Here is a 25,738-nt window from a genome sequence, read left to right on the forward strand (position 1 = left end):
ATAAGGGAATCAGGTCAAAGGTCATATTTTTGTGGCGCGCTTTCATGATCACTTCCGCTACAATACAAACAGAGATAAGAGATTCCCGATTGAATAACACGGACGGAGCACTGTTTTGCTTTTTGTTTCTCATGATTTTTGCCAGGTTCTGACGACGAAGGGTCCAATTTAAGCACTTGAATAAATATCGGTATGTATTATTAATGTCAAGTTAATTAGATTCTTCTAAATGACAACAATCATGCCAATGTTAAGATTAAAATAAAATTCACTTTTTTGTTGTTGAAATTGGTAAGCTTATTAAAATTTGCTCGAGAACATCGAACATGAGAAGGCAAGCCACGAATTTGCTCACCGATTGATCGAGAAATCTATCTACTATAATTGGAGACCAGATTAAAAAGACTAGTTTGGAATTGCGTATGACGTCTTGTCATCAGCCAGACCAAAAATGCTGTACTTTTTTATTCGGTCTTCAATTCAGTTCGGGGCCCGGGCCGGGGAATTAATTCACGGACGGCGGACGCGGACGTCTCTGATATCAAATACTTTTGAAGCGTCATGTCACATAACAGTATTATATTTCAGAGACGTCTCATGAATCACATACTTAAACTTAAACCCAGACTAGTCGGGATTATGCACTTTCAGTTTCTCACGCGTTTGAACGGGAATTGGATTGCATACTTTTTCGATGTCTAGTGAGCAAATTTCTTCAATATTTTGAGAAAATGATGTCAAATTTTCTATTCTATATTGTTTGGTAATAATGTCTTTTGCCAATAGTATGTTTAAAGTTGTAATTTTGTGTTTTTGATCGCAAAGATCGGATATTTTCGTTCGATTCAATTCTGAACCCTTCATAAGGGTGCCGATTTCGCAGAACTTTGACGATAATTTTGCCTTTTGGACACTAAAATGCATTCGATCCTTAATTTTGTTTCAACCGAGTCTTAAATTAGCAAGCACAATAAGGTTGGTACCACTTTTATATACATTAATAAAATTTTAAAGATTTTTTTCAAGTTTCTAACCGGTAGCATATCGTTAGTGTGTATTTCCCATTGACATCCAAAATGGGAAATACGAGTCTGATGGACATAGGAACAGGCGTCCATGAGACTCAGCGAGTCTAACCCAGACCCAGTCGCGTCGCAAACGATCTTGGTAATTTTGGTGAACGGGGTGAACGTGCCAGCGCAGTGGGAATAATTTTGTGAGTAGGCCGTATATGGCTTATTCCATGAAGTTGGGGCACAGTACAAATTGGGAGAATTTTATAATATAAATGCAGTTTAATATTTCTTATATGGGGCTATTTCATTATAAATGACAACATTGAGTCCCAAAAGGGGTCAAAATTCAAACTCATTTATTTCATGCAAATTCATTATCATTTCAAAGTTCAGATGGTGTGTCAATAATTCTCAAAATATTAGAGCGTCAAACCCTCAGGAACCATTAAAAAAATTAAATTGAATTTTTGCTGTGTAAAACATAGCTGCCGTCTGGAGGGGACATTTTTTTAAACAATTTAATACACAACTTTGAAAGAGTATATAAACCAACATTGGGTTCATACTTATTCATATTTAGTCTGTAATAATTGTGGTATGTTCCTTTACACTTCAGTGTCTTAAATATGCCAGTTTCAATATAAAACAATTAGTAAATTGATACTAATCCAGATAAATGGTGCAAAATTACTACATATTTTAAGGATAAACTTTATCTTCACATGAAAAATTCATGAAATAGTCATTTTGTCCGGTAACTGGACATTTCATCCCCTCGCATTTTCATCCCCTGGACATTTCATCCCCTGGACATTTCATCCCCTCATGTTAAAACGCTATTGTAGCGTTCTTTGAGCGTGACAGTAAAAAGATTGCATATGAATATAATAATTGTTTAGGATCTTTAGAAGGAAATAATATCTTTATTTAAAATTAGTCTTATTTATCCAATGTATGCACTGTGTTCTGTATGAGCTATCAGTATTATCACCAGCTGATCACACGTATAAAAATCGATCGATGTTGAATGGCAATAGTGCAATCAATTTACCTATTAAGCGGCTTGTAGGCCCCCTACACGGATGATTCTAATTCAGTATTACGCCTAGTATTATTATTAAAAGTATTATTATTTTGTTATTTTACCGGGGTAGGCCTATCGTTATCATTAATATTTTTATTATTATTATTTATATTATTATACTTTGTTTTTGTTGTTGTTGATATTAGCCTGGACTATTTAAGCTAAAGTGTATTTCTTCTCTTTCTTCCTGTTAAATTTATGTATTTATTGTGTATTGTTTATGTATCTATAGGCTGTTAATTTATTTATAATTATTATAATTATAATTTATGTATTTATTATTTATTTTGTTTGTTTATTTATTTATTATTATTTCCTTAGTTGTTCATCTAACAAAATTACCATGTATCTGTTATGTGGATAGTATGTTATATTCTTATAGTGATCAAATATGTCTGCATACATTGTATAGGCCCTAGGGAAGGATCATGGCAATATTTTTGTATTGTCCACTTGATGAGGTGATTAGATTTAGTGCAATGTCATGTTATACAATAGGAACAATAGCCGTCAGCCGAATGGTTACTTACAGGAAGTTGAACTCTTTCAATCAGTGGAATCTATATACATATAACTATATTGCCAGTTTTAGTCAGTCCAATTGGGCGACTTTTGACTTCCATCGCGACAAACAAAGTGCTCGCGATTTCGTGACATTTTGGCTACTTTGAAAATCTCACCCGCGAAATCCATTAAATAGGCCTAATGGGCAATTTTTGAAAAGACGACTTCAAAATTGTAGAATTGGATAGTCAGTCATAGTCAATGGTCCTTCAAAACAAAACCTCCAAACAGGAAAGTTGAGAAAGACCTCAACTTTCCTGCTCCAAACAACTAATTCAAATAAAAAGAAAACATTCTGTGGTCAGTGTGCATCCAAGTATGACAATGGGAAACAAATTAAAGTCGATACACGCTCAGGGAGATTTCTATTAAAAGCTCTTTGGAGATAACTGATATAAGGGCTTAATCCCATGATTATCCTTAGAATATTCCCATATCAATTCTCACAAGTGGCTTAAGACGACAAAAGTGCCAAACGGGGGGGCCAAGTTTCTCTTTTCATGTAGGTTCACTTGGGTTTATTAAAAATAACATAACCACATGCCGTTTCATGGCTCTGGGGAGTGGGGCAGTGGCTGAAAAGAGGTTAGTCTACATTACCAGTCGTTATCTATTTATTTATTTATTTATTTTTTTGAAAATCAACTGCAAAAATGCATGATGTAGGCCTACGAAAAAAAGAGGTTGTTTTGGGGTTAATTAAAAATATCACTAACTACATGACATTATACATTGGCACGGGGGGGGTGTGAAAATAGAAAATAGCGTACAAAAAGGAATGGTAGGCCTATACTATTTTTTATTTCACGTTTTATCAGCAAGAAAGTATATTCGTCCCAAAGTATATAAGGTCTCACATAAATTTATCATGAAATTATAAAAAATCGGTTTCAAATGACAACTTGACTTCAGGCACGGCGTGTACAAGCACGACCCAAAATATTATGATGCATCCATCATCATGCACAAATCGGATCAAATCCTTTAGGTATTTTTGAAATGAAACATTTGTCAAAAATGAGGAAACCATCAAACCACAGTAATGACAAAGTTGAGCCCCATTAAAATACATCTTAGTAGTTGTGACGTGGTATATCAAAAGGAGACACTTTTGGGCAGGATCGCACAGTGTCTTCGACCCTATATCTTCATGGCAGGAATCGCCATGGTAGGTTAAATCCACAGCCACGATTAGCCATTTGGTTCAAACCTTTAAAGCTCTTTTAAACTAATAATTAGTCGAGGGACATAACTAAGGCTACTCACAATAGCGGGTAATCGATCTTGGTTGTGCGTGATTAAGCTTGTATACCCCATTGAGGTCAATGGTCATCGACTTTTATACTGCCTACAGTGAGTGCAGCTGTACTACACGCTGCACGCTGTAGTCCATAACAGGACCAACGCAATATAAAATGGTCAAATTTTGAGTTCAAAGCGACGGCCAATTTTCAAAGCGCATTCTAGCGACTATCATATCTGTTCAACACGTATTTCCAAGTTTATGAGACCAAATCTGGTTTCTTGAGAAAAAAAAATCATGACGGAGATATTCATCATTTTCTAACCCGGTATCAGAAGATTTTCGTCTGATATCAAAACCGTGCATAGCAATTCACGTGTATCGATCCCGTATATTAATTTTAGTGTCCCTTCTGCACCAAATAATTATTAGCCAGGCGGTGTCGGTGTGGATCGTAAATGGAGAAATATAAAACTACCCTGTGGTGATTTTTTCATAATTTGGGTTTGTTGCAAATTGTTGATGTATAATTGTTGATAAATAAATAAACAAACAAACAAACAAATGCAATAGTTCCTAAAAATAAATAAACAAACAAACAAATTAATTAATTAAATAAACAAAATAAGTAACCACATGATCTTCAGGTGAACAAATAGGACTTACATGTATACTCCACTGACAAATTATGTTGATTAATATTTTTGAGCAAGTTTGTATGGGGTGAAACTGAGTTTGTCTTACTTTTAGAAAATTAATCTAGAAAATTTAATTTAGAGAAATCAAATTTAAATATTTGTGGTCGTATGCGATTTTTTATAACCCGGTCTTTAAGGGCCATGGATTGTAATCCATACAGATGCAGAGTGTAATCTGTGTAAACTCTGTCGGGAATCATGTAGTTCAAACTTTAAAGTTTCCGGGATACTAATAGTAAAATGACATGCATGTGGAAACCCCAAAATCAGTTCTTTCTGCAGTTTTTGAGCCATATTCTAAAACTTGGTTGCCGATCTTATAACAGTATAGAGTGTCCCCACAAAATGGTCTTGGGAGCAAAAAATGTCTTTTTGGGTGAAAACAAGAAAAAATTGGATCTTTGGAGGTGGTGAAGGGGATCTTTGGAGGAAAGTAAGAAAAATAAATGGGCAAAAACAGGAGAAAAAGAACAAATATAATGCAGATATTTATTATCAGTTGAACTGATGGAATTCCAGTATTTTGCGTATAGTACTCCTTAGTCTTTACCGTTTAGTATTAATTTAATTCTCCTACAAGTGTAAGTTCTAACTAACCCACAGTAAATAATAATAATAATAATAATAATGATCATAATAATAATATGCCTAACAGCCTAATAATATTAACAATGATAGTAATATTATAATGATAACAATACTCACAGTAATAACAAAAGATATGCGCGTATGCACTGTTCAATTTAGGTAAATTCATTGAATGTATAAACTATTATTAACTAAATAGTCTAATAGGCCCTGCTGCCATTCAACATTGATCGATTATTATACGTGTGATCAGCTGGTGATAGCTCACACAGAACACGGTGCATACATTGGATAAATAAGATTATTAATTTCCTTATATTAGTTCCTTCTAAGTTCAAGATTCTAAACAATTATTATATTCATATGCATTCTTGATTCACTGTCACGCTCAAAGAACGCTCCAATAGCTTTTTAACACGAGGGGATGAAATGTCCAGGGATGAAGTGTCCAGGGGATGAAGTGTCCAGGGGATGAAGTGTCCAGTATTCATTTTGTCCTGCCCAATAGCTACACTGATGCATAAGTGAGTATTCTGCGTCAATCTGTTGTACTAGTCATGGAAAACCTAAAATAAAAGACCCTCCTGTGTCATTTGTTCTGGATAGGACACATTTTTAACACATAATAAAGCATACTTTAACCCGGGACTTTAACTTTAGAAATAGCTGCATCAATATTATTGCATAAAAGTTCAATGCAGAATAATATCATATGTGTTCTCAACAACTGGACAATAATTTGAACACTAAAGTGGTTTGTAAGCATAATTTGCAATAAAATGCAAAAATTTCTTGTAGGTTTGGCTCTTTGAAATTTTTAGTTTTTAGTTTGTTTACCAATTCATGGAAATGACATAATTGTGCTGGAGAGGACATTTGTTAAATTGCAAACAGAATCGTGGATACAGGCTTGCAAAAATGCAACAAATACCAAATCATGTGCCACCTTGGTAGAAGGAAGACCACTCTTCCTCTACAAATTTCACATTCTATGATATAACCCTTCTTATTTCAACAATTAGTAATTAACTTCAGTTCTGGAGAGGACAAATTTTTAACGCTGAACTGTGGTATCAAGAACAAGTGGTCTACTGTATGTAAAATAAATGAATTCCTCAATCAGTGCCCTGTCCCATCAATTGGTAATATAACACAGATTATACAGGTAGGGTAAGGGTTTATATTTCCTCTTTAATGTTAACAAAAATGGAGGCATGAATTGAGAGGACACTCATTTTTTATTTAACATAAAATGCCAATTTTGCAAGAATCTACTGAATTTTAACATTTTGCACCAATTTTCACCATTCAACTTGCATGATGTTCCACACATATCATATTTTCATTGCAACAAGCACATTGCCATAGAATGTACCTAATTTTTCAAAGAATTAATTCAGAATACATGGGCAAAATGAAATGGGACTCCAAAATTGGGTTAAAAATGTACCTTTTGGCAATTTTTTTATACAAAAAATAGACAGAATTCTGTAAAAATGCTCATGTAGCTTGTAGTTTGTGGCATACTTAGAATTAAGTTAATAACACTGCATTCTCACCCTAATTATATCAACCAGATATGATAAAAGCCATTTTTGTGAACGTGTCATTTATAATGAAATAGCCCTATGAACCTTTACTCCTCAGTTGATATTTTCTAAATAGATATGAAGTTTAACTTTCATGTAAAAGTTACTTGAAAATTGTACCTATAATTTTTTTTTTTTTACGGGCCATTAGGCATTAAGTGGTTGGTGTCCAGCACTTTTTAGGGCAAAAAATGTGACATAGAAAAAGCAAGTAATAGTATGCGGAATACAAATATTTTCAATTGTAACATCAAACAGTCACAGTTTTACATAATATTTCATGAATTAATGTTGGTAGTAACTAAAAAGTACATTTAAACAAAACAGAAACCAGTCAATTAAAATATATGGGATGTCAAAAATTAGCTTCCCAATTCCCGATGCTGTACACGCGGTGTCCAGAAAAATAACTTGTGTAGCATCGGTATTTACAGCTCACCCACAGCACATGTATCATTCAAATCAATTTGTTTTGTGTTTTGATTGATGTAAACGTGTTTATAGGAAATTTGACCAGCATTTGTGCCCAAGCTCTCAGTCGTTTTAAAATTTCATGAGAAAATGTCACTGTGGTGTCCACGTGTAGCATCGAGTGATTTCAAACCATTACACTTGCTTACAGCAAGGTCAGTACTAGTCTTGCCAGCAAGACTTCAGTCTTTATCATAAACATAATGACATCTACGGACCTGAGTTATAGTTACTAGAACTAGGTCAGTACACATACTGACATGAATGGACTTATTTTAAGATGTGACTGGGTAGGGGTTTTCAAGGGAACTTGATTTGAGGAGCTGCTATTTTACAAAGAGTAAATATTTTGAAAAAATGGTGCGGTGTCCATGTAGCATCGGGATGTAGCATCGTGATCAAAGTATAGCATTGGGAAGCAAACAGTTAAAGTTTATGTAATTTCTTCTTATTTGAAACTAGATGACAAACAACTAAACATATTAACTTTTGAGGGCAGGCAAACATTGTAAAATATTTATGTGTTCAATACAAATTTTTATGCACTATCAGACACGGTGTCCATGTAGCATCGGTACACAGTTTTGTCAGTTTTATATATTCACCAGTTTTTTAGGTATCCTTGTTTTATTTTTTCTACAACTTTTAACGTCCGTAGGCCCAAATGTAATTTTATAAATAACTTTACCACAAAGTATGATTACTTCTTGTGCAAAACTCACAATCCTACCGATTCTACAAGACACAGTGTCCAAGTAGCATCGGTAGAATTATGTTGAATTTTTGCAACAAAGGCAGGTTTTTATACTTCTAGTTTCAAAATAAACTACCAGCTGTGAATCTAATACTTTCTGAACCATCCTAGGTAGCTGCAAATATATTCCTTGTGAATTTTAGATACAAAAAGAAATCAAACATAATTTTGAATAGATTTACCCGTCATCCTTCATTTTTGATGCCTCATAACTTTTGTTTCTAATTTAAGATAGTGTAATTGGTAATATTATGCGAATTTGCCATGGTAGGACATCATAAAAAAGTATTTTATTAAGACATGTCATAGACAGTATGTTTAAAATAGAGAGAGCTAGTATAAAATGGTGTCCATGTAGCATCGTGATATTTGCCTTGACTGCTGAACAACAAAGCACTACCACAGAAATTCTGTACTTTCCAATGTAAAAAGATAACTTTTTTGTTGAAGTATGATAGTTGAAGTAACTAAAACACACATTACATTTAGAATTAAGTCATTTTGAAATTTTGACCCTTATGTCACACTTTGTGCCCCAACTTCATGGAGTTAGCCATATCAAGGTTGTACATACATGTACATGTACATGTGTAGCTAGCCCAAGTTGAGTTCCTGCATGCTTTTACTATCCAATTCATGAATTAGAGCGCAGGCTCGGGTATTCTTGGGAATTTTTAAATTAAAAACATTTGATTTTGGCCATTGCAATCTTTATTATGTGTGTTCCAGGAATGTCAGAATTTGCACAGATAATATGATAAAGATAAAAATTTTGCACATTTGCTAAACATAGAAAGCTTATTCTAATACACTCAGCTTTGTTTCGATGTACTGCATCGAGTACTAGTGCCCAGCTGTCAACAAAGCTCGCCGTATGTGATATCACGTCACAGACCCCCGTATGTGAAATCAGAGACCGAGAGATGTCCATGAATTACATGTATGAGACTATGAGTGCCCCCGAAGTTCTGAATTATAAATATCCACGATGACCATGATGACATGATTATGCATACATGTACATGATAGTAATACTCAACTGTGTCATAGATAGAAGCAGGGGTTCGAATTCATTAAAAAAATTTGTGTAGCAGTTTTTGGCTAATTCATCATAATCAGGAAAAAGACAGGATACTTCCATATAGCACTATAAAAAGTGCTATACCGGGGTTACGGGTACCGTACTTCAGTCATTCAATCATCACCAATTTTCAAACATATTTTATAAACAATTCTTTGTGAATACAAAAAAAATTAATTTGATCATGTTGATGACCTTATATCAGTTCAGACCGATTGGTGTATTCACAGATATGACCGCATCTAAATCTGTGAATACACAGATATTGAAGAATTCATCCAGCAGGGCAAGAAAAACAAGAGTGTATAGTTAAACTTTCTACAGTTTGAAAAAAAAATCACCAAAACGCAACAGCAACTGTAGGAAGTTTCTATGTACAGTCTAAGGCAATTTTTAAACCATGCTATCAATTCGCTGACGTGTCATTTGAGTAACTTTTTGGGCGCTATACCCGTCTTGATCGGCGGCGCGAACTCGCGATTCTCGCGACTTCCGAATTTCCATGCTTTACATGCATGCATGGACAATATCAAATACTGAAATTGAGATATAGCCAAACAAAGGAAATATTTTCTTTTGATTCCTCTTTTGTTTTACAAAGTCTTTAATTGCTCATATCATTGGAACTGGTTGTTCAATTTCCCAATGGGGTTTTCTGCAAAGAGCTTTGTGAATGTTTTCACTATCCTTAAGAAACTGAAACTCAAATATTGCAATGAGTGATGCTGCGAATATTGGTTCGTAATGGAAAGATAATCTGCACCACTTCCGAACATGATAAATAATGGCTATGTTATTTTTTTTAATAACTACTGTTTTGTCAACAATTGGTCCATGCTTGTCGACAATCGGAAAAATTGCTTTGTCAGCAATATTGTCGACAACAGCCCTAACCAGTACCTGAAGGGACTACTACTTCTTTGTCCCATGTATAAATCATCTTTTAAACATTTTCCCTCCTACAGGTTTTGATGTCAACAATGATTAAAACTTGAGAAGGAGTTCTACCAGATGTTGGGTGTAATGGAAAACAAGATGGCAGCCAAGTCTGTAGGCCAGGTAAGACAACGGTAGATCCCTCTTAACTCCCTGAGCACTACCTGACGATCTAACATTGCCTCTGATTGGTCAATTGCATTATGTCTTCACTTTAATCACCAATCAAAATGGAGCTTTGCAATTAATTCACCCCAATGATTTTGCATGGTGAAATTATTCTAACAATGTTGCTGATTGGGCCAATTGATAATGAAAACTTCTTTTTGGCCAATCGGCAGGTAGTTCTCATGGGGTTAACATTTCATGATCAAAGTCTTAGCTAGCCACCCGTCCACCTATCCTTTTGGATGGGCTGCTTGCTCCTGGGACAGGCAAGATTAATGTTTCTGGCAGATTCTGTATACATGTAAATTCTAAAAATAATGCTGTGAAATCAAAGCAAGATCAGGCTATAGCAATATTGGCTATTTGAACTAACTGTAACTGAACCCCCAGAAGGGGCAGAGGTCTAGTCTATATATCAGGATCAAATTTTGGACAGGGAGTTTTGGTGTAAATAAAGATACTGTTCAAATTATGTTTGTCGAGTTACTAGGTTTTTTGTGTTGAGGCATTTATGAATTTAAGGTACTGAATATTGGGCTATTCCAGTTGAAATCCACACTACCCCTGTGGAAGATTTTGTAAATACCTTCCACAGGGGGGAGCAAGTTTTTTCAAATGTAATTGGTCGAAGTTAATCATTTTGAAACCCATACTCCCTCTGTATTATGGTTTTACCTATATCTTCCACAACTGGAGTGAGTATATCAAATGGAAGTTACCCGATTGTCTATTCTATTCGAAACTTATACTCCCTCTGTGGAAGACTTTAGCTAGATCTTCCACAGGGATAGTGTGGCTTTTAAATGGAATAGCCCTGATCATTCTCATGCCTGATTACAGTAATATGATTGATCATAAGCTTTTCTCATCTATCTCCAGCCTCCAGATGAAGCACCCTTGATGAAGTCACCCCAGGGCGCAGCAAAGGTCAAGTCCACAACTATCGACATGTTTTTCAAGTCCCCTCCAAAACAGCCGTCAGTTAAACCTACCATCAAGTCACCAACTCTCCTGGGTTATTTCAAACCAACCACTGATGTCACTGGTCAAAAGTTACAAAATGGATGTGTGAACAGCGAATCAAACAAGACGGATGTCAAGAGTGGAGCTCAAAATGGCGACAAAAATCTAGCAGATCAGGTCAAGAAAACAAGCAGTAAACAAACTAAGACCAAAAAGGTGACTGGTGAGGTCAAGAGCATGGGCAACGACAAGAAGAAGGATAAAGGAAAAGCTGGTGTTGACAAGAAGAAGACTGCTGCGCAGTCAAAGGTGAAAGAGGCGAAGTCTAATTCGGACCAAGCAGAGTCGAAGAATGAAGGAAAATCTGGTGCTGACAAGAAGACTGCTACTGCTCAATCAAAGCTGAAAGAAACAAAATCAAATTCGGGCCAAGCAGAGTTGAAGAATGAAGGAAAATCTGGTGTCAACAAGAAGAAGACTGCTAATCAATCAAAGCTAAAAGAGACGGAATCTAATTCGGGCCAAGCAGAGTCAAAGGATACAGGAAAGTCTGGTACAAGTGAGAGTAAGGAATATTATGGCAAAAACAAGAATGCTTTGGAAAAGAACAAAGGAGTGAGCGCTATGTTATTGAATCATGATGTTGCAAATCAAAGTCTTGATGACTTTGAGACAAGTGTGCCAAGTGTAAAAACAGCCACGCCAAGGGTTGATGATGCTAAACCGGAAAAAAGTAAGAAAACAAAGCCTAAACAAGCAAAATCTCATAAAACATCAGAGAAAACATCAGCAAATAAGCATAAGGAAGGTAGTGCCTCACAAAATGACCAAATATCTGATGGTGGGACAAAATCTTCCAAATCCAATGATGCTTCCAGTCATCCTCCGCAAAAGTCAAAAGCTGTTTCATATCAAGATTTTCTTCAAGAGGAAGATACAGTAGAAAAAGAGATGGAAGATGGTAAAGAACAGAAAACAAGTTCAGACGATGCAGACTCATCCGTCGTCATCTCGTATGCAGAGTTTCTGAGTCAGTCATCTGAGGATGAGGAGGAGGATGAGGAAGGTGATGAGAGTGGTCCTGTGAGGAATGATAATGAATCTAATCAGCTCTCAAAGGAGTTAAGCGATATTGATATGGTGGATGCTGTGACGACTGATGAATCTGGGGAGGTTTCCATGGAAACAGGTACCACCAGTGATGAAGATGTGTTTGAAAATGATGATGATGGTGATGAATCTTCAAATAATAAAGTGTTGACCGATTCAGTGGATACCACACCAAAGAAACAACCTACGGAAACAAGACAGAAGAAATTGACTGTACGTGTACCTGATACAAAAATGAAAGATAAAACAGTTGAAGAAGATGATGATGATGAACTGTGTGTACCAAAAAAGAAAGAGGTGACAGTCACGGCGCAGGTGCACACACCACCAGCGGTTACTCCGTCTGCTTCTCCCAGCCACTCACCAGCAACGGGAAAAGTTAAATCAAATGTTGTCGTTAATGTTTCTGATATGGATCTAGAAGTCATACATGTAGAAGAAACGGATGTCGGCCAAAAAGCGGAGGTGAAAAACACATTCAGTTTTTCAGGGGCGACTACACCAAAACGAGATACTAGCTCCGATGTGTCCGTTAAGCCTGCACCGACAAAATTGTATAGTATTTTTCAGAAGAAAAGCAGCATGAAAGATGTATCCAATTCTGGGAATAAGGATGGGAAAACTAACAGTGAAAAGGATAACACGGCGTCAAAAAGGTCCACCAATGAGGATGCCAGTCATGACGGTAAGCCAATAAAAGGACGCAAACCAAAGAAATCAGAGAAAGCTACAAAAGAGTCCAAATCTGCAGAACTTGAAAAGATGACGGAAAAAGAAAAGAATCAATCAGGACAGACTGATTTAAAAGATAAGAAAAGAAAGTTAAGTCTTAATAAGGAGAAGAAGAAAGAACCAGAGACTCATCTCGGTAAAGAAAAGAAGAAAGAGGAAATTCCTCGTAGAAAAAGCAGCGGAAGGGCATCGGCTATCAAAGCTAGGAAAGACATTTTAGAGCAAGAACTCAAGAGGGAAATGGTTGGTTCCGACTCTGCTACCAGCCAAGAAGATATCCCGCCACCTCAGAAGAAAACATTGAAAGATATATTCCCGTCTGGAACTGACACGGATGCGTCTGAACGCGAGGATACAAAGAAAGCATCCAAGAGAAAGAGTCCAGGTGAGGAAGCTGATGATGACGCGCCTAAGAGGAAACGGGGCGGCCAAGAAAGCTTACCAGTGATCAGAGTGACTTTGATGATACCCCTGCAAAAGGAAGGAAAAAAGGAACTCAGATGAAGGATGGGGTTGCTATGACAACGCCTGGCAAGAATAGAAGCGGGCGTGTTCTGACATCGACACCGAAAGGAGACAAAGCGAAGGTAAGATTGCTATGCAAGCCTTGAAATAAGCAGGCGCTGGGAGCAAATTTGCCCTCATAAAGCCACCAGTTGCTCCTGGTTATAAAACTCAAATGAACCAGGAACAATTTTCTAAAATCAATTGTTCCTGGTTCCAGTTTTGCACTTGATTGCTGGTATGCTGTATGTGTTGCAGTAAAAGAAATTGCTCACTGTTTTTCAGAAATTGCTCCTGGTTCTTACAAAATCCCAGTCAACCAGGAGCAATGTTCAAAAACAAATTGCTCCTGGTTCCAGTCTGCTTATTTCAAGCCTTGTTGCTATGTAAATTGTAATTTCAATATCGAGAGCTCAGAAACACAAGGCCGTATGTCCAGAGAAGATATCTAACCCTTCCCAGAATCCTTTACAACATGATATGCCACCTCATTATTATCAAATGATGTGGACTCCCATTATATTTTTACAGTTTCCTTTCTTTTCATTTTGAGAATACATACATACATTTAGACTGCCTAAACATGGATTGATAGTCAAGAAATAAACATATTTTGCAAGATTTGAATGTGCTCTGTTCACAGAGGTATATTTCGTCACTTCGCCTTTTGCACGGATCCGCCAGCTTGCTACCAAATGGAGGTTCTCCATGCATGCACAAAATGTGCTTTTTTGTTTCCCGCACTTTTCTAGAAATGTGCCAGAAGGCTTTTACAAAGTGTACACGCTAATTATTTAAAGCATGCATGAAAGGTGTACCCACACACAGCACGCACTCTGTGGGTAGAAGTGACCGTAGAACGTCTTTTTGAGATGACCCTGCAATTGGCAAATACTCATTGCACACACATCAAATCAGTGCAGAAAATTAAAATGGGAGAAATGCATCATGGGAAGCACAAGGTATCTTCTCTGCCTGACGTTCATTTGAGGATTGAAGATTTGAAAATACCACATGTTTAGAGCTTGCTGTACTGACTTATTAGTTTGAAAAAGATTTGTTAATATGAAGATGTGACTTTGTATTACTGGAAAGAGAATTTGATGCCAAAATTCATTTTTGAAAAAATTGTATTCTAGGCATTGTGTTTCCAAACCCACTATTTGCTATGAGAATTGAATATACAGACATAAACAAGCTGTACTTGTAGTCTTGAATTAGAAATTTTGCAGGTTGTGCAAATAAAAACTTTCTTAAGTGAGGCAGTTGTAAATATTTAATTTATATAAAATTATTATAATGCACCAATCGAGAGTCCAGATGCAAAAACCATTTTCTTCAATTTGAAATATTGGCAAATGTAACAGGTCAATTATAAAGAAAATACACTACAGTAAATGTTTGCTATATGTTGATATTGCCCTTTGGTGGACACCAATCAAATGAAAGAAATATGTTTTCATATTTTATAATAAATATAATTGTATGCTGTCCAATCCCCACATGTTACAGAAAACTGCAAAGAAAGCCAAAGCACAGGATCTTCTACAAAAAGCGAAAACAAGACGATCATCTTCTAAAATGTCACCTGAGAATGGGAAGAAAACCTTACCTATAAAACCAAAGAAATCATCACCTTTAAAGTCTAAGAAAGCCACTCCTTCAAAGTCAAAGAAAGCCACTCCTTCAAAATCTAAGAAAACAACACCTTTGAAAATAAAGATACCAACACCTTCAGGAGCAAAGAAATCTCGTACTAAGAGCGATGACAGTATTGTTGAAGTTCTGGACAGCAGCAGGGAAGAAGACAAAGTAGTGACTACAAAACCACTTCGGAACTTCAAAGATGTACTAGGAAAGAAAGTGGTGGCTAAAGAACCTGATGTGAATAAAAAGAAGAAGGGTAAAGAACTGGATGTGAATACAAAGAAGAAAGGAGCTACAAAGGAAGCTAAAAAGCAAAAAGATGCAGTGGATGATGCAGACAAGAACAAACAGAGAAGTACAGAGGATAAAAAGAAGACTGAAACGGCAAGGGATAAAAAGAAATTGGAAATGGAAGTTCAAAATAAAGGTAGGTTAAAACTACATTGTAGCTTCAATATATTACGAGACATTTGCAAGAAATGATAGTGATGTACATTGTCAATTTTATTGATATTTTAACAGAGCCCTAGGCCAATTATAGATGAGGTACCATGTGATATCATACCAAATAGTTGCCCATAGAAGTAGACGTATATTGATCATTGCCCATGGAATAGCCTAGCTCTATACAAATCATAGGGCCTGCGATATATGCAGCAAAGTTCCCTGGGCTGCTGACCACTACAAGATAAGCTGGATTCAACAGGACAGTGAATTTAGATTTTGTTTACAAATTGTAGTAATTGTACAAACATTGCTGTCAATAAACATAGATCAATCTATTCTCAAGAAATATTTGGAAGTTAAAATTTATGCAGTTGGAAAACAACATCGGGCATCTACAAGTTTGATATACCGTATTTCGTCAAATAGTCGCCCCCCTCAAATAAACGCCCCACCACTTTTTTCAACCAAGATGTTTCAAAAATGCAGTAATTCCATGCTATCTTGTGTAGTAAGCTTACCAAGTGTTGATAATAGCGTCAATAATTGGCGAAAATCTGGATTGGAAACCCGGAAGTGAACCAGAAGTCCGTGTTTCTAATTCATAGTTTGTAATTTTAGCGTGAGTTTTTAGTTTACCTAATGATTTTAACGGGAATTATTGTTCTAAAATTGACCTTGAATAAACGCCCCCCATTGGGAAAATGTAACGCCCCCGGAGGCGTTTATTTGACGAAATACAGTATTTTAAAACAAATCAAAACTGAATTATTTCTGGATATTGAGTCAATGTAGTTTGCCAGTACATGATAATTTACTTGTTTCATCAAACTACTGGAATGTTATTGTTTTCTCTTTGTTTTTTGCTTAAACCATTTCCATTTTAGTTCCTGCCAAACTCTGCCCACTTTTCACAAAGGAAGGTAGACTAGCTGCAGCCAAGAAACAGGCTGAGATGATTGAAGCCAACTCCCAACCTCCACAAGACAGTCTTATCATTCTCAGCGATGAAGATAGCAGTGATACCAGACTAAGCCAGGGTGGAAACACATCATCAACCACACCTCTTAGTTTCAGTAAGGCACTTGGTGCGGTAAGACGAAAGGAGCAAGAGAAAAGAATGGAAGAAACGCCGTATCCAGCATTTCCTAGTATTAGTCATGTACTTCAGAAAGGTATGTCAGGAATGTAGTTGGTGGGGGGCAGTATTTAGAGGTGAATAACTGTGCATTGGTTATTTGGAGGGCATTGTGAAAAATTTAAACATTTTGCCTTCAGAACCAAGAATATCCTGACGGAGGTAGCCCTGAGGGATATTCCAAGGTCCAAATGAAATGTTTAGATTTTCACAATGCCCGACATATTACTGAAGCAAAGTTAAATTAATCTCATTCATAACCGTCACTTTCATCTCTTTAATTTACAAAATAATACAAAATTTTCTTCAAAAGTTTGTCAAACAGGCTAAAACGGGATGACCAATAACAGAAGTGCAAATCACAATCTGTTCAAATAAGGCATCACACAATCCAAATACAGTGGCCAGCATGCGACCAGTTTGTTTGGCGCATAATATGGCATACGCTGAGGTTACTTATATTTACGCTGGAACACTTTTAGCACTTTGCGGTCAATTGTGAAATATTAAGACCTCGATATGTGTTCGCATTTTTACAAATAATAAAATATGATTGGATCACATGCTTCACATTTATTCATGAGGTTATGAATAGGTTTTGGTTGGTTTTCCATACTTGTGCCATGGGTGTCAAAAGTGATCCTTATTGGACCTTTTGAGCAGCTAATCAGAAATGGTCGGAAATAAGCTCGCTAGTTAAGGTGGCTGTGTACTCTCAGACATGCATGTAGTAAAAGTGCAATAACTTTGTAATTATTCGCGCAAAAATATAAAAGTATACATTTTTATGAAGGCAAGACATCAATAAATCTTAATATAAATACAGATTTGGGGTAAAAACAACAATTTTGAAGAAAATCACAAAAAGTGAGTTTTTGGCAATATTTGTTAGGTACATCATAACAAAAAACACTCTTTCCAAAATATTTTATTTTGTTTTTAGCTCAATCTTGAGGCTCCATTCCAAAAACGTTTTTTTATTTTTTGATATTGGCCTTATTTTTTGAAATATTGACTATATTTGGCATCAAAATGAACTTTTTAAAATTCAAAAACGCCTATTTGCACAAAATGATGCCCAAAATCGGAAATAGACCAAAATATAAAAAATGAGAAAACCGTTTCTTGAGTCGATCATGCTTTTTACGATGATCATATTTGCTTACCTATAGATGCTGTATTTATTGAGTTATCGTAGTACCTAAATCGTCATTTTACCGAGAAAATGAACATTGAAATAATGGCCGTTGAAGTTTAAAGTGGTCACATTTTGCACTTTCATCGAATCTCACAGGAGAATGCGACAGTTTTCGTTTTGAAACTTATATTACGTGAACATCGGGTAAATCCACAGCCCCTTGAGAAGTTTGAGCGAAATCCATTCATAACTTGAGTTTACTTGACATTTAAATCGGGGGAAAGAACTTGAAAAAACCCACATTTTATCAGCTAAACCGGAGCCATTTGACCACTAGGTTTTTGTGAAATCAGTGCTTCCGTGGTGTTTCCATCAGATGCGCCACAAGATGTAGATAAGCGTCGCGATTTGTGCGTTAACAAATTGCGCGACACTAACGCGATGAGTTGTTCTTGTGCGTGTACCTTGCTGGTACAACAAAGATTTTCTTTCCTTATCAATTTCAAACACGAGTGGAATAGTGAAATAAAATCCTTAAAATATTGCAGTTGGAGTTTACAAATCTGGATTTTCATTCCTTGTATTTATAAAAAACATAACAAGGTACAAACATATCATAAAAACTCAATTTTGAGAAAGAAACAATGGCTAGAGTACACAGCCGCGTTAAGATAGATATTGTGCACGGTAAACAAAAACAAACAATCGCTGGCATTTACCCCAAGCACAAAAAAATGAAAAAGCAAGGTTAACTAATATAAAACCACAATAACCATTAATGCAAAAAAGTATGATATGAGTTCCTCTGAGTTCCCACTTTAAAATTAGGTGTATAATAAGTGTATAATGTTGATTTCAATTTTTGTAACTTTTACCACGTAATGCATATTGTTTTTTCAAACAGGGGATGACGAATCACAACTTTGGAATCCTCCAAGTGTCAATCTTCCGTTGCTACCTAAAGACAGCATGTCATCACCAGACAACTTAAAGATGCCCAGTAATCTAGCCCTGGGGATGGTTACAATGTGTTATGGTGGGGAGACTATGAGTGAATTTGTCAACCTCAAGGTAGGTTATCTTTAATTTGCAGGCATTGCACTTATAATCAGAGACCAAATTAAAAAGACTAGTTTGCGTCTGACATTCTGTCATCTAGACCGAAAATGATATACTGTAAAGGTCAACCAATCACGCCGCACCTATGCCCTGACCTCGGACGCAAACAAGTCTTTTTAATTTGGTCTTAATATTATATTTAATCCAGTGGAGATCTCTCGAATGAAAGATTCAATGTTGTTCACTTCGGTATTGGCCTGAGAAGATATCTTACACTTCCCATAATGCATTTCTCCCATTTTAATATCCTGTAGTGATTTGCTGTCTAGTGCAACATTGAACATGGGTCGATAGTGATGAAATGTACCTCAAAGAACAGAGTACATCCAGATCATTCAAAAAATATTAATTTCTTGCCTATTCTCAAGATAAAAGCAAATGGAACCTAGTAACAGAAATGTCATTTGATGTAATGCGTCATCTTGCAAAGGATTCTGGGAAGAGCAAGATATCTTCTCAGGCTCCAGTGTATCCAGTGGATTCAACTGTCTTTTCACACCAAAGGATTCATTATTAGAAAGTAACTAAACAATTTATTTTTATTTACAGACATTCAGTGGACACCCAGAATTTTCTGTTGACACTCAGAAGGTGTTACTAGAAGATATCGGCAAGAGTAACCCTAAAGTGCAAGTGAAGAAGCTATTCAAGAGATATCTAGCTAAGAGGAAAGGAGACCCACTACCTGCTAACAAACCAGCAGGTGAGGATGTCATTGCTAAAATGAAGTTCTCAAAATATCAAATCGTCATTGGGCAGGAAACAACTCCTGTGTACTTCTGGCCCTTGAACATGTTTAAAACAAAACTGCCAAGAGGTTACCTTTGAGATTTTGCTTTAAACATGTTCACGGGCCAATGACACATAGGTTTTTCCTGCCCAACAACAAAATTTTCATCAGGAATCTCTTGAAGCCAAAGCGATTTCCCTTATGAAATACATGACCATAGTCTCCTATACATGGGGTGTAGATTTCAAATGAAGTTGCCCATTCAGGTAACCCTATTTGAAATTCATTCTCCCTGTTTAGGAGAGGTTGTCTTCCATAGGGGGTTTAATGGTTTCAACTGAAATATCCCATTAGACAGACTCAAGACTTACATGTTTGTGTGACAGGGACTGCGTAATAGTGTACATCAGAATTATTTGACAATGTCCACAGCATACTTCAATGGAAAGTGCACATGTGTGTTTGTGATTGGAATCAATGTCTTATCTTCCATGATGTTGATTGGAACAGCTTAGTAGACATTCAATACAAGCAGTTCTTTTAAAATTAAACACAATATAATATCCTTGTTGCAAGTAATTCTTGTATAATCTTGATCAAGAAATCTTAATATTCTGACCGGTTTCAGTTCTAGCTGGCTTATGAATTTTGAATGTATAAACAATTTTTGTCTGGTTTGATTATGTACCTGAGTTAATGCTAACCCACACAAAATATAGTTATCCTCTTGTAAATATATTTATCCTTTGTAAATATAGACAAAGCAAGTGACAAAGGAGATGGTAAATTCACCAAGCTAAAGCCTGGTCAGCCATCTTCTGGAAAACGGAAATCGGAGGCCATCTTGGATGACAATGATGAAAATGGCCGGCGCAAGCGTTCTCGTCAAGATACTGACAGTCAGCCTAGGAGAAGAAGCAGATCAAAACCAGATGAAACTAAAGAGTTACGGAGAAGCAGTCGGAGGTCTGCTCGGAGTAAAGAAGATGTTAAAGATGCCAAGGGTCAGGATAAGTCAGAGGTCAAGGGTCAAGATGGAAAAGCCTCTTGTGTGAAAGAAAAAGATGAAGCAACATTAAAAGCAGGTATATTGGGCTATTGTTTTCATCCCATGTGTTATTGGTTTGTTTGTGATGTGACTCAGCAAAAGACATAACAAAAAATCAATGGTGGCCGTTTCGTACAATGTATAGTTTGGGGTCAAAAGGTCAAAATGTCTAAAATTTTAAACAACGAGGTATGGCAAATTTGAGTGCTGCATATGATAGACCTTAGTGAGACCAAAACATAAAATCAATGGTGACCTCTTTGTACAATGTTTACTTTGGGGTCAAAAGGTCAAAATATAGACAATTCAATAGTGTGCTCATTTGGTAGTCTGTGCCCTAAAGAACCACAATAGGGATATCTATTCACTGTGTACCCAGATTCTATTGATGTTAAGTTTATTCTACCTCTTTGATTTTAACAGAAAAACTAGCAAGCATGCAGTGGACAGAGAAATACCAGCCAACATGCGGAGTGGAAGTTATGGGTAACACAGTGTGTGTCAAGAAACTTAATGGATGGCTGGATGAATGGAAGAAGAAATTCTTGAAAGAGAAGAAGAAAATGAAGAAGCAACAGATGAAAGGAGCTAAGAAATCTGGAGGTAAAATCAAGTTTACTCTGGACTATGGGTCGATCCTTTATGTAATATTTTGTGTAAGAAAGCCTAAAGTGTAAAATTTTCCACAAAGAAAGGCAATGTTTCCTACAATTTCTTAATATGTATTCTTTATTTTTACATTTCATGGGAAAGAGCTTCATTTATTCCCCAAATATCCAACCTTGAACAAGTTATCCTTAGCGGTCACCCGTCTTTCACGGTTCGTAAATAAATGCAAATTGCAAAATGCATTAAACCACCCTCCGAGTTCTATTGCGAACAATTTTACCAACTCCCAAATGTATAAAAGATTGAACAGTTGTTTCATTGTTCGTTGCCTCCCCGCCTCTCATTCTTTCCTGTTTATGTTCCTGCCTCAGCTCGCATCCCTTGTCTCCCTATTTCCTGTTATCCTCTATCCCTCTTTTGTCTTTCCCTCTGGCTCTAGTATTTCTCCCCCATCAACTGCTAACCCATTTTATCTTTCAAGGGTGTTAATTATCAAGTTTGTAAACCATGATGCAGGAGTAACTTTATTATACGGGGTAGAGTTTTGTTTTACCTTGCCAGAATCCATGTCGATTCTCTGCAAGAATGGATTCTTGAATTCTCACCAAATTTCTAGGCCTGTTATTCACATGTGTGATGTGTAAAAAAATGTGATCAAGCAAAGTCAGTCAGAAATATTGATCTTGAGACATAGCCAAATAAAGGAAATATTTCCTTTTGTTTCCAATTGTTTTGGAAATTCTATAACTGTTCATATCTTTTGAACTAGTTGTCCAAATTCAATGGGGTTTGCTGCAAATGTAGCTTTGCAAATCCAATAAGAAACTGAAAATTGTATATGACCGACTTCAGACTCATTTTGCTTGATCACGTCACATCTTCAAACAATATCTCTAATTATAGTGTAATATCTTACCATTCAGATAAAGACCTTGCAGACAGTGATAGTGATTTTGACATGAGTGATGACTATTCAGACAGTGACAGTGACTATTCAGATGATGAAGACTTCCTCTGCAATACCATGCTGATCACAGGGCCAACTGGAGCTGGCAAAACAGCTGCTGTGTATGCTTGTGCCCAGGAACATGGATTCAAGGTAAGGGTATGACCCAAAAGATTAATAAATGAAGATCTGTAAACAGTACTACAGTCCAATCTCTTATCCAGAAATGATGGATCCAAGCATTGGCCAAATAAGAGAAAAATCCAGATAAATGAATTTGTTTGTATTCGAGTGCTATATGCAACATATACACTCCAAGATTCCTATTGCAGCTGCCTGCACAGGTACACCGTTGACAAGGTACCTGACTGGTACACACAGAGTACCTACAGAGCACCAATGCTCCTACTGCACAGGATTAGCCAGCAGAGGTACCTTGGCAATGGTGTACCTGTGCAGGTGGCTCCAATAGGAATCTTGTAGTGATGGATAGGTCCTTCAGAATGCTTAAGAGCATTGAGAACACATGTTTTCCAATGAAGTTCAAACAGCCAGATAACATATATCCGTATAAAAAAAGTCTGGATAAGGAATGCATATGGGACATCGTAGAAAAGAGATTTATTTATTATAATTTTCATTATTTCTTTGTTTATAGGTAATTGAAGTCAATGCCTCATCACGTCGAGTTGGTCGACAAATTCTCGCTGATTTAGGTGAAGCTACCCAATCTCATCATGTAGCGACTAAAGCAGGCTCCAAGACAGGTAAACACTAGGGCACTCAAGTAACGGGTAATTATGTACTCGGGTACCTGATTGATTTGTTCGGACGGGAATCCGGGTACCCGAAAATATGGGAGAAAAAAAGTATTGACAAAATATTTTGTGAAAATGTTTGCCAAAAATATTTTGCTAAATTTAGCTAATTCTGTAAATTACAGCCCGGTGCTAAGATTCTGGTAGCTACAACCCTGTAAATTTTCATGACATCTGACTTGCTACATAATTGCATCACATTTAATTATGTGACCATTCAACACAAAGGTGTTGTAATCAGCATTTTTACTTTTTGAGATATTGAAACAGTCATATTAATGTGATTTTGGTGTCTATATATATGTTTTTGAACCAAAAAAATTAAATTAACATGTCAAAATTACTTGAAACATTTAACAAAGTGCTCAAAATCTTTATTTCTGGTATTTTGCATATTGTTCGGGGTAGGGATAAGAACCATATACCATATCATTTTGTTTTTCAACCTTTCATTATTTTCAACTTCCTTAAAGTGCTTGTTAGATACTAAAGCAATTAAAACATAATGTAAATGAACATTTGCATAAATTACTTATGACTCAGAGCATGCATTTATGTACACATTCCTTTAAATCTCAAAAACTGTAATACAGAATCTTGCTTACCCACAGTTAAGCAAATTGTGTGTTTCAGTAGAATGATTGAAAAAGAGCATCAATCATGTGGTAATTGTCCAACTTGAATGTCATAATGCGCTTACTGAGATCCCATGATCCAATGATGTTGCATGGTATAATTTGTGGCAAGTCCACTTTCTGAATATCCGCTCGTTTTGGGTATCTCCACTGTAACCCATCACCATTAGGATCACACCGCTCAAGGTGATCCACGGTGTAGGTACCATCATCATGGTCTTCTAAGCAAATGCCAACATACCACTGCCTGCTGGTATCATTAATATCCTAAATAACAATACATGGTTCATTAACATAAACCTCTTGTTCAGGCGTGTTATTCAAAGGTATTGTCACAGTTGGACTTGCACTTGTGTGTGGGGTAGCATGGACCTCTTTGTCACCTTCAGTGATGTTGAAGATCTGTATCATATCTGCCTCAGTAGGCATATGTGGTGTCTCATTGATACTTTCTGCTTCTGATGTAAGAATAAGGGTCAAGTTGACCTTAAGTTCCACTGTAGAAATCTGATTCAGCTTGTACAGATTTGGGCGTGCTTGGAAATCACGTGGTGAGGTTCGTCTTCTGTAAGATACCTCTGCTCTAATGACAGATTTGAGAGTATCATCATTGGATGTGTTCCTGAAGAAGTCTTCCAATTCACCAATAGTGGTAAATGCACCCCATGATTTACATTTATGAAGTAGGAGATGAACAGATTCTTCTGCCTTGAGAGCAGCATTCCCAGCTTTCTCCAAGCGCTCCTTTGTCAGTTGGTTCTGTTCTTCAGTCCACTTTGTCTCACACGCGCATCTAACACTCTTGCTAGATTTAGGTGTAGCATTGTTTACATATACAGCTTCAGCTTTGTACACTGTCATTTCATCTCGTATCCCCTTGGCTGTAAAGTGTAAACTTTATATTTGAACAGGATGCTGATCTTCTTGCCAATTTGTCGAACTTGGCCAAATTGCGCTCACAATCGAGGTTGTTTGTTGGCAGGCCATGTAGATCTGATGGGTTTATGGTGTTGAGAGCTGTTGCACGGAGTGAATTGGAAGCATCTGATAACCCAAATCCATTCGCGACCCCTTTGGGTTGCTAGGTCAGTGGCAGCATGTTCATCAATGATGTGTTTTTCAACTGGTGTAGCTGGTTTTGCAACCTCAAATGAATACTCGACGTGATATTTTGTAAGCGTATCTGTTTTCATTGATGCAAGATCCTGATGAAGTTGGGGCAGTATTTGTAGCAAGTCGGCCTGTGTTGCTTGTTCTACCATGTTGAGAAATGGAAGCGTAACGGCGTATGTAAACCATAAGATTGATAAAGGTTCTTTTTCAGATCCAATAAAATGATACAACTCACAATATTTCAATTCCTATCAGGAATCTTGTTCACTCTGGTACTGGTGTTTCTAGATGTTTTTAGCACCGGCAACACTTCTGTCTGGTTTTGATGACGTCACCAAACTTTCTTGTTGCCGAGTATTTATGACCTGGTCATAAATTTTGTCCAGTCGGTAGGCCCCCTCGTCTTTATTCATAGTGTCCTATGCCAAAAGCTTCAAACCAATAAGGATAAACTCGCACTGTAAGTATATGCGGCAAGCCTGAACCAACTGGTTATTTGACTTTCAAGGACTGCCTGGTAGTCTTCAAGGTGGTAAACTATTTTAGCTGCAGAATACCCCAGCTTTGCAAAGCGACGTTCCTTGAATTGGCTGTGCTTCTTGGTTTTACCAGCATCACTCAACTCTTTGTCAAAGAGTTCCCATTGGGAGGATTTATGGCCGTCATTTATGACAAGCTTGTTCAGTGCCTCAAGTGCTACGAACACAACACTTCTACTGGATGATCTCAAGAAAGACTTCAGGGCTGGCATTTGGGCAATTAATGCCTCACGTAGTCCAAGCTTCTTGTTGGATATCGTAAATATTATGCACTTACTATTTCTGGTGAACAATGAATCAGTCAATCAGTCCT

The 25,738-nt window shown here is 36.7% G+C and overlaps 1 protein-coding gene across 1 annotated transcript in view; it reads left to right on the plus strand.

Moving 5' to 3' along the window:
- Positions 1 to 90: 90 nt before the first annotated feature.
- Positions 91 to 25,738, plus strand: part of LOC140163820 (uncharacterized) — a 45,626-nt gene continuing 19,978 nt past the window's right edge. The window contains exons 1-11 of the mRNA XM_072187136.1: positions 91 to 190; positions 10,054 to 10,147; positions 11,072 to 13,498; positions 15,014 to 15,575; positions 16,480 to 16,767; positions 18,773 to 18,939; positions 19,537 to 19,690; positions 20,476 to 20,802; positions 21,189 to 21,368; positions 22,298 to 22,473; positions 22,979 to 23,087. Of these exons, the coding sequence (XP_072043237.1) occupies positions 10,100 to 10,147; positions 11,072 to 13,498; positions 15,014 to 15,575; positions 16,480 to 16,767; positions 18,773 to 18,939; positions 19,537 to 19,690; positions 20,476 to 20,802; positions 21,189 to 21,368; positions 22,298 to 22,473; positions 22,979 to 23,087 (4,438 nt within the window). The 5' untranslated portion in view covers positions 91 to 190; positions 10,054 to 10,099. The remainder of the gene's footprint in view (positions 191 to 10,053; positions 10,148 to 11,071; positions 13,499 to 15,013; positions 15,576 to 16,479; positions 16,768 to 18,772; positions 18,940 to 19,536; positions 19,691 to 20,475; positions 20,803 to 21,188; positions 21,369 to 22,297; positions 22,474 to 22,978; positions 23,088 to 25,738) is intronic.

This window comes from Amphiura filiformis, chromosome 11 (assembly GCF_039555335.1).
Source record: "Amphiura filiformis chromosome 11, Afil_fr2py, whole genome shotgun sequence".
In the NCBI taxonomy this organism is placed as follows: Eukaryota; Metazoa; Echinodermata; class Ophiuroidea; order Amphilepidida; family Amphiuridae; genus Amphiura; species Amphiura filiformis.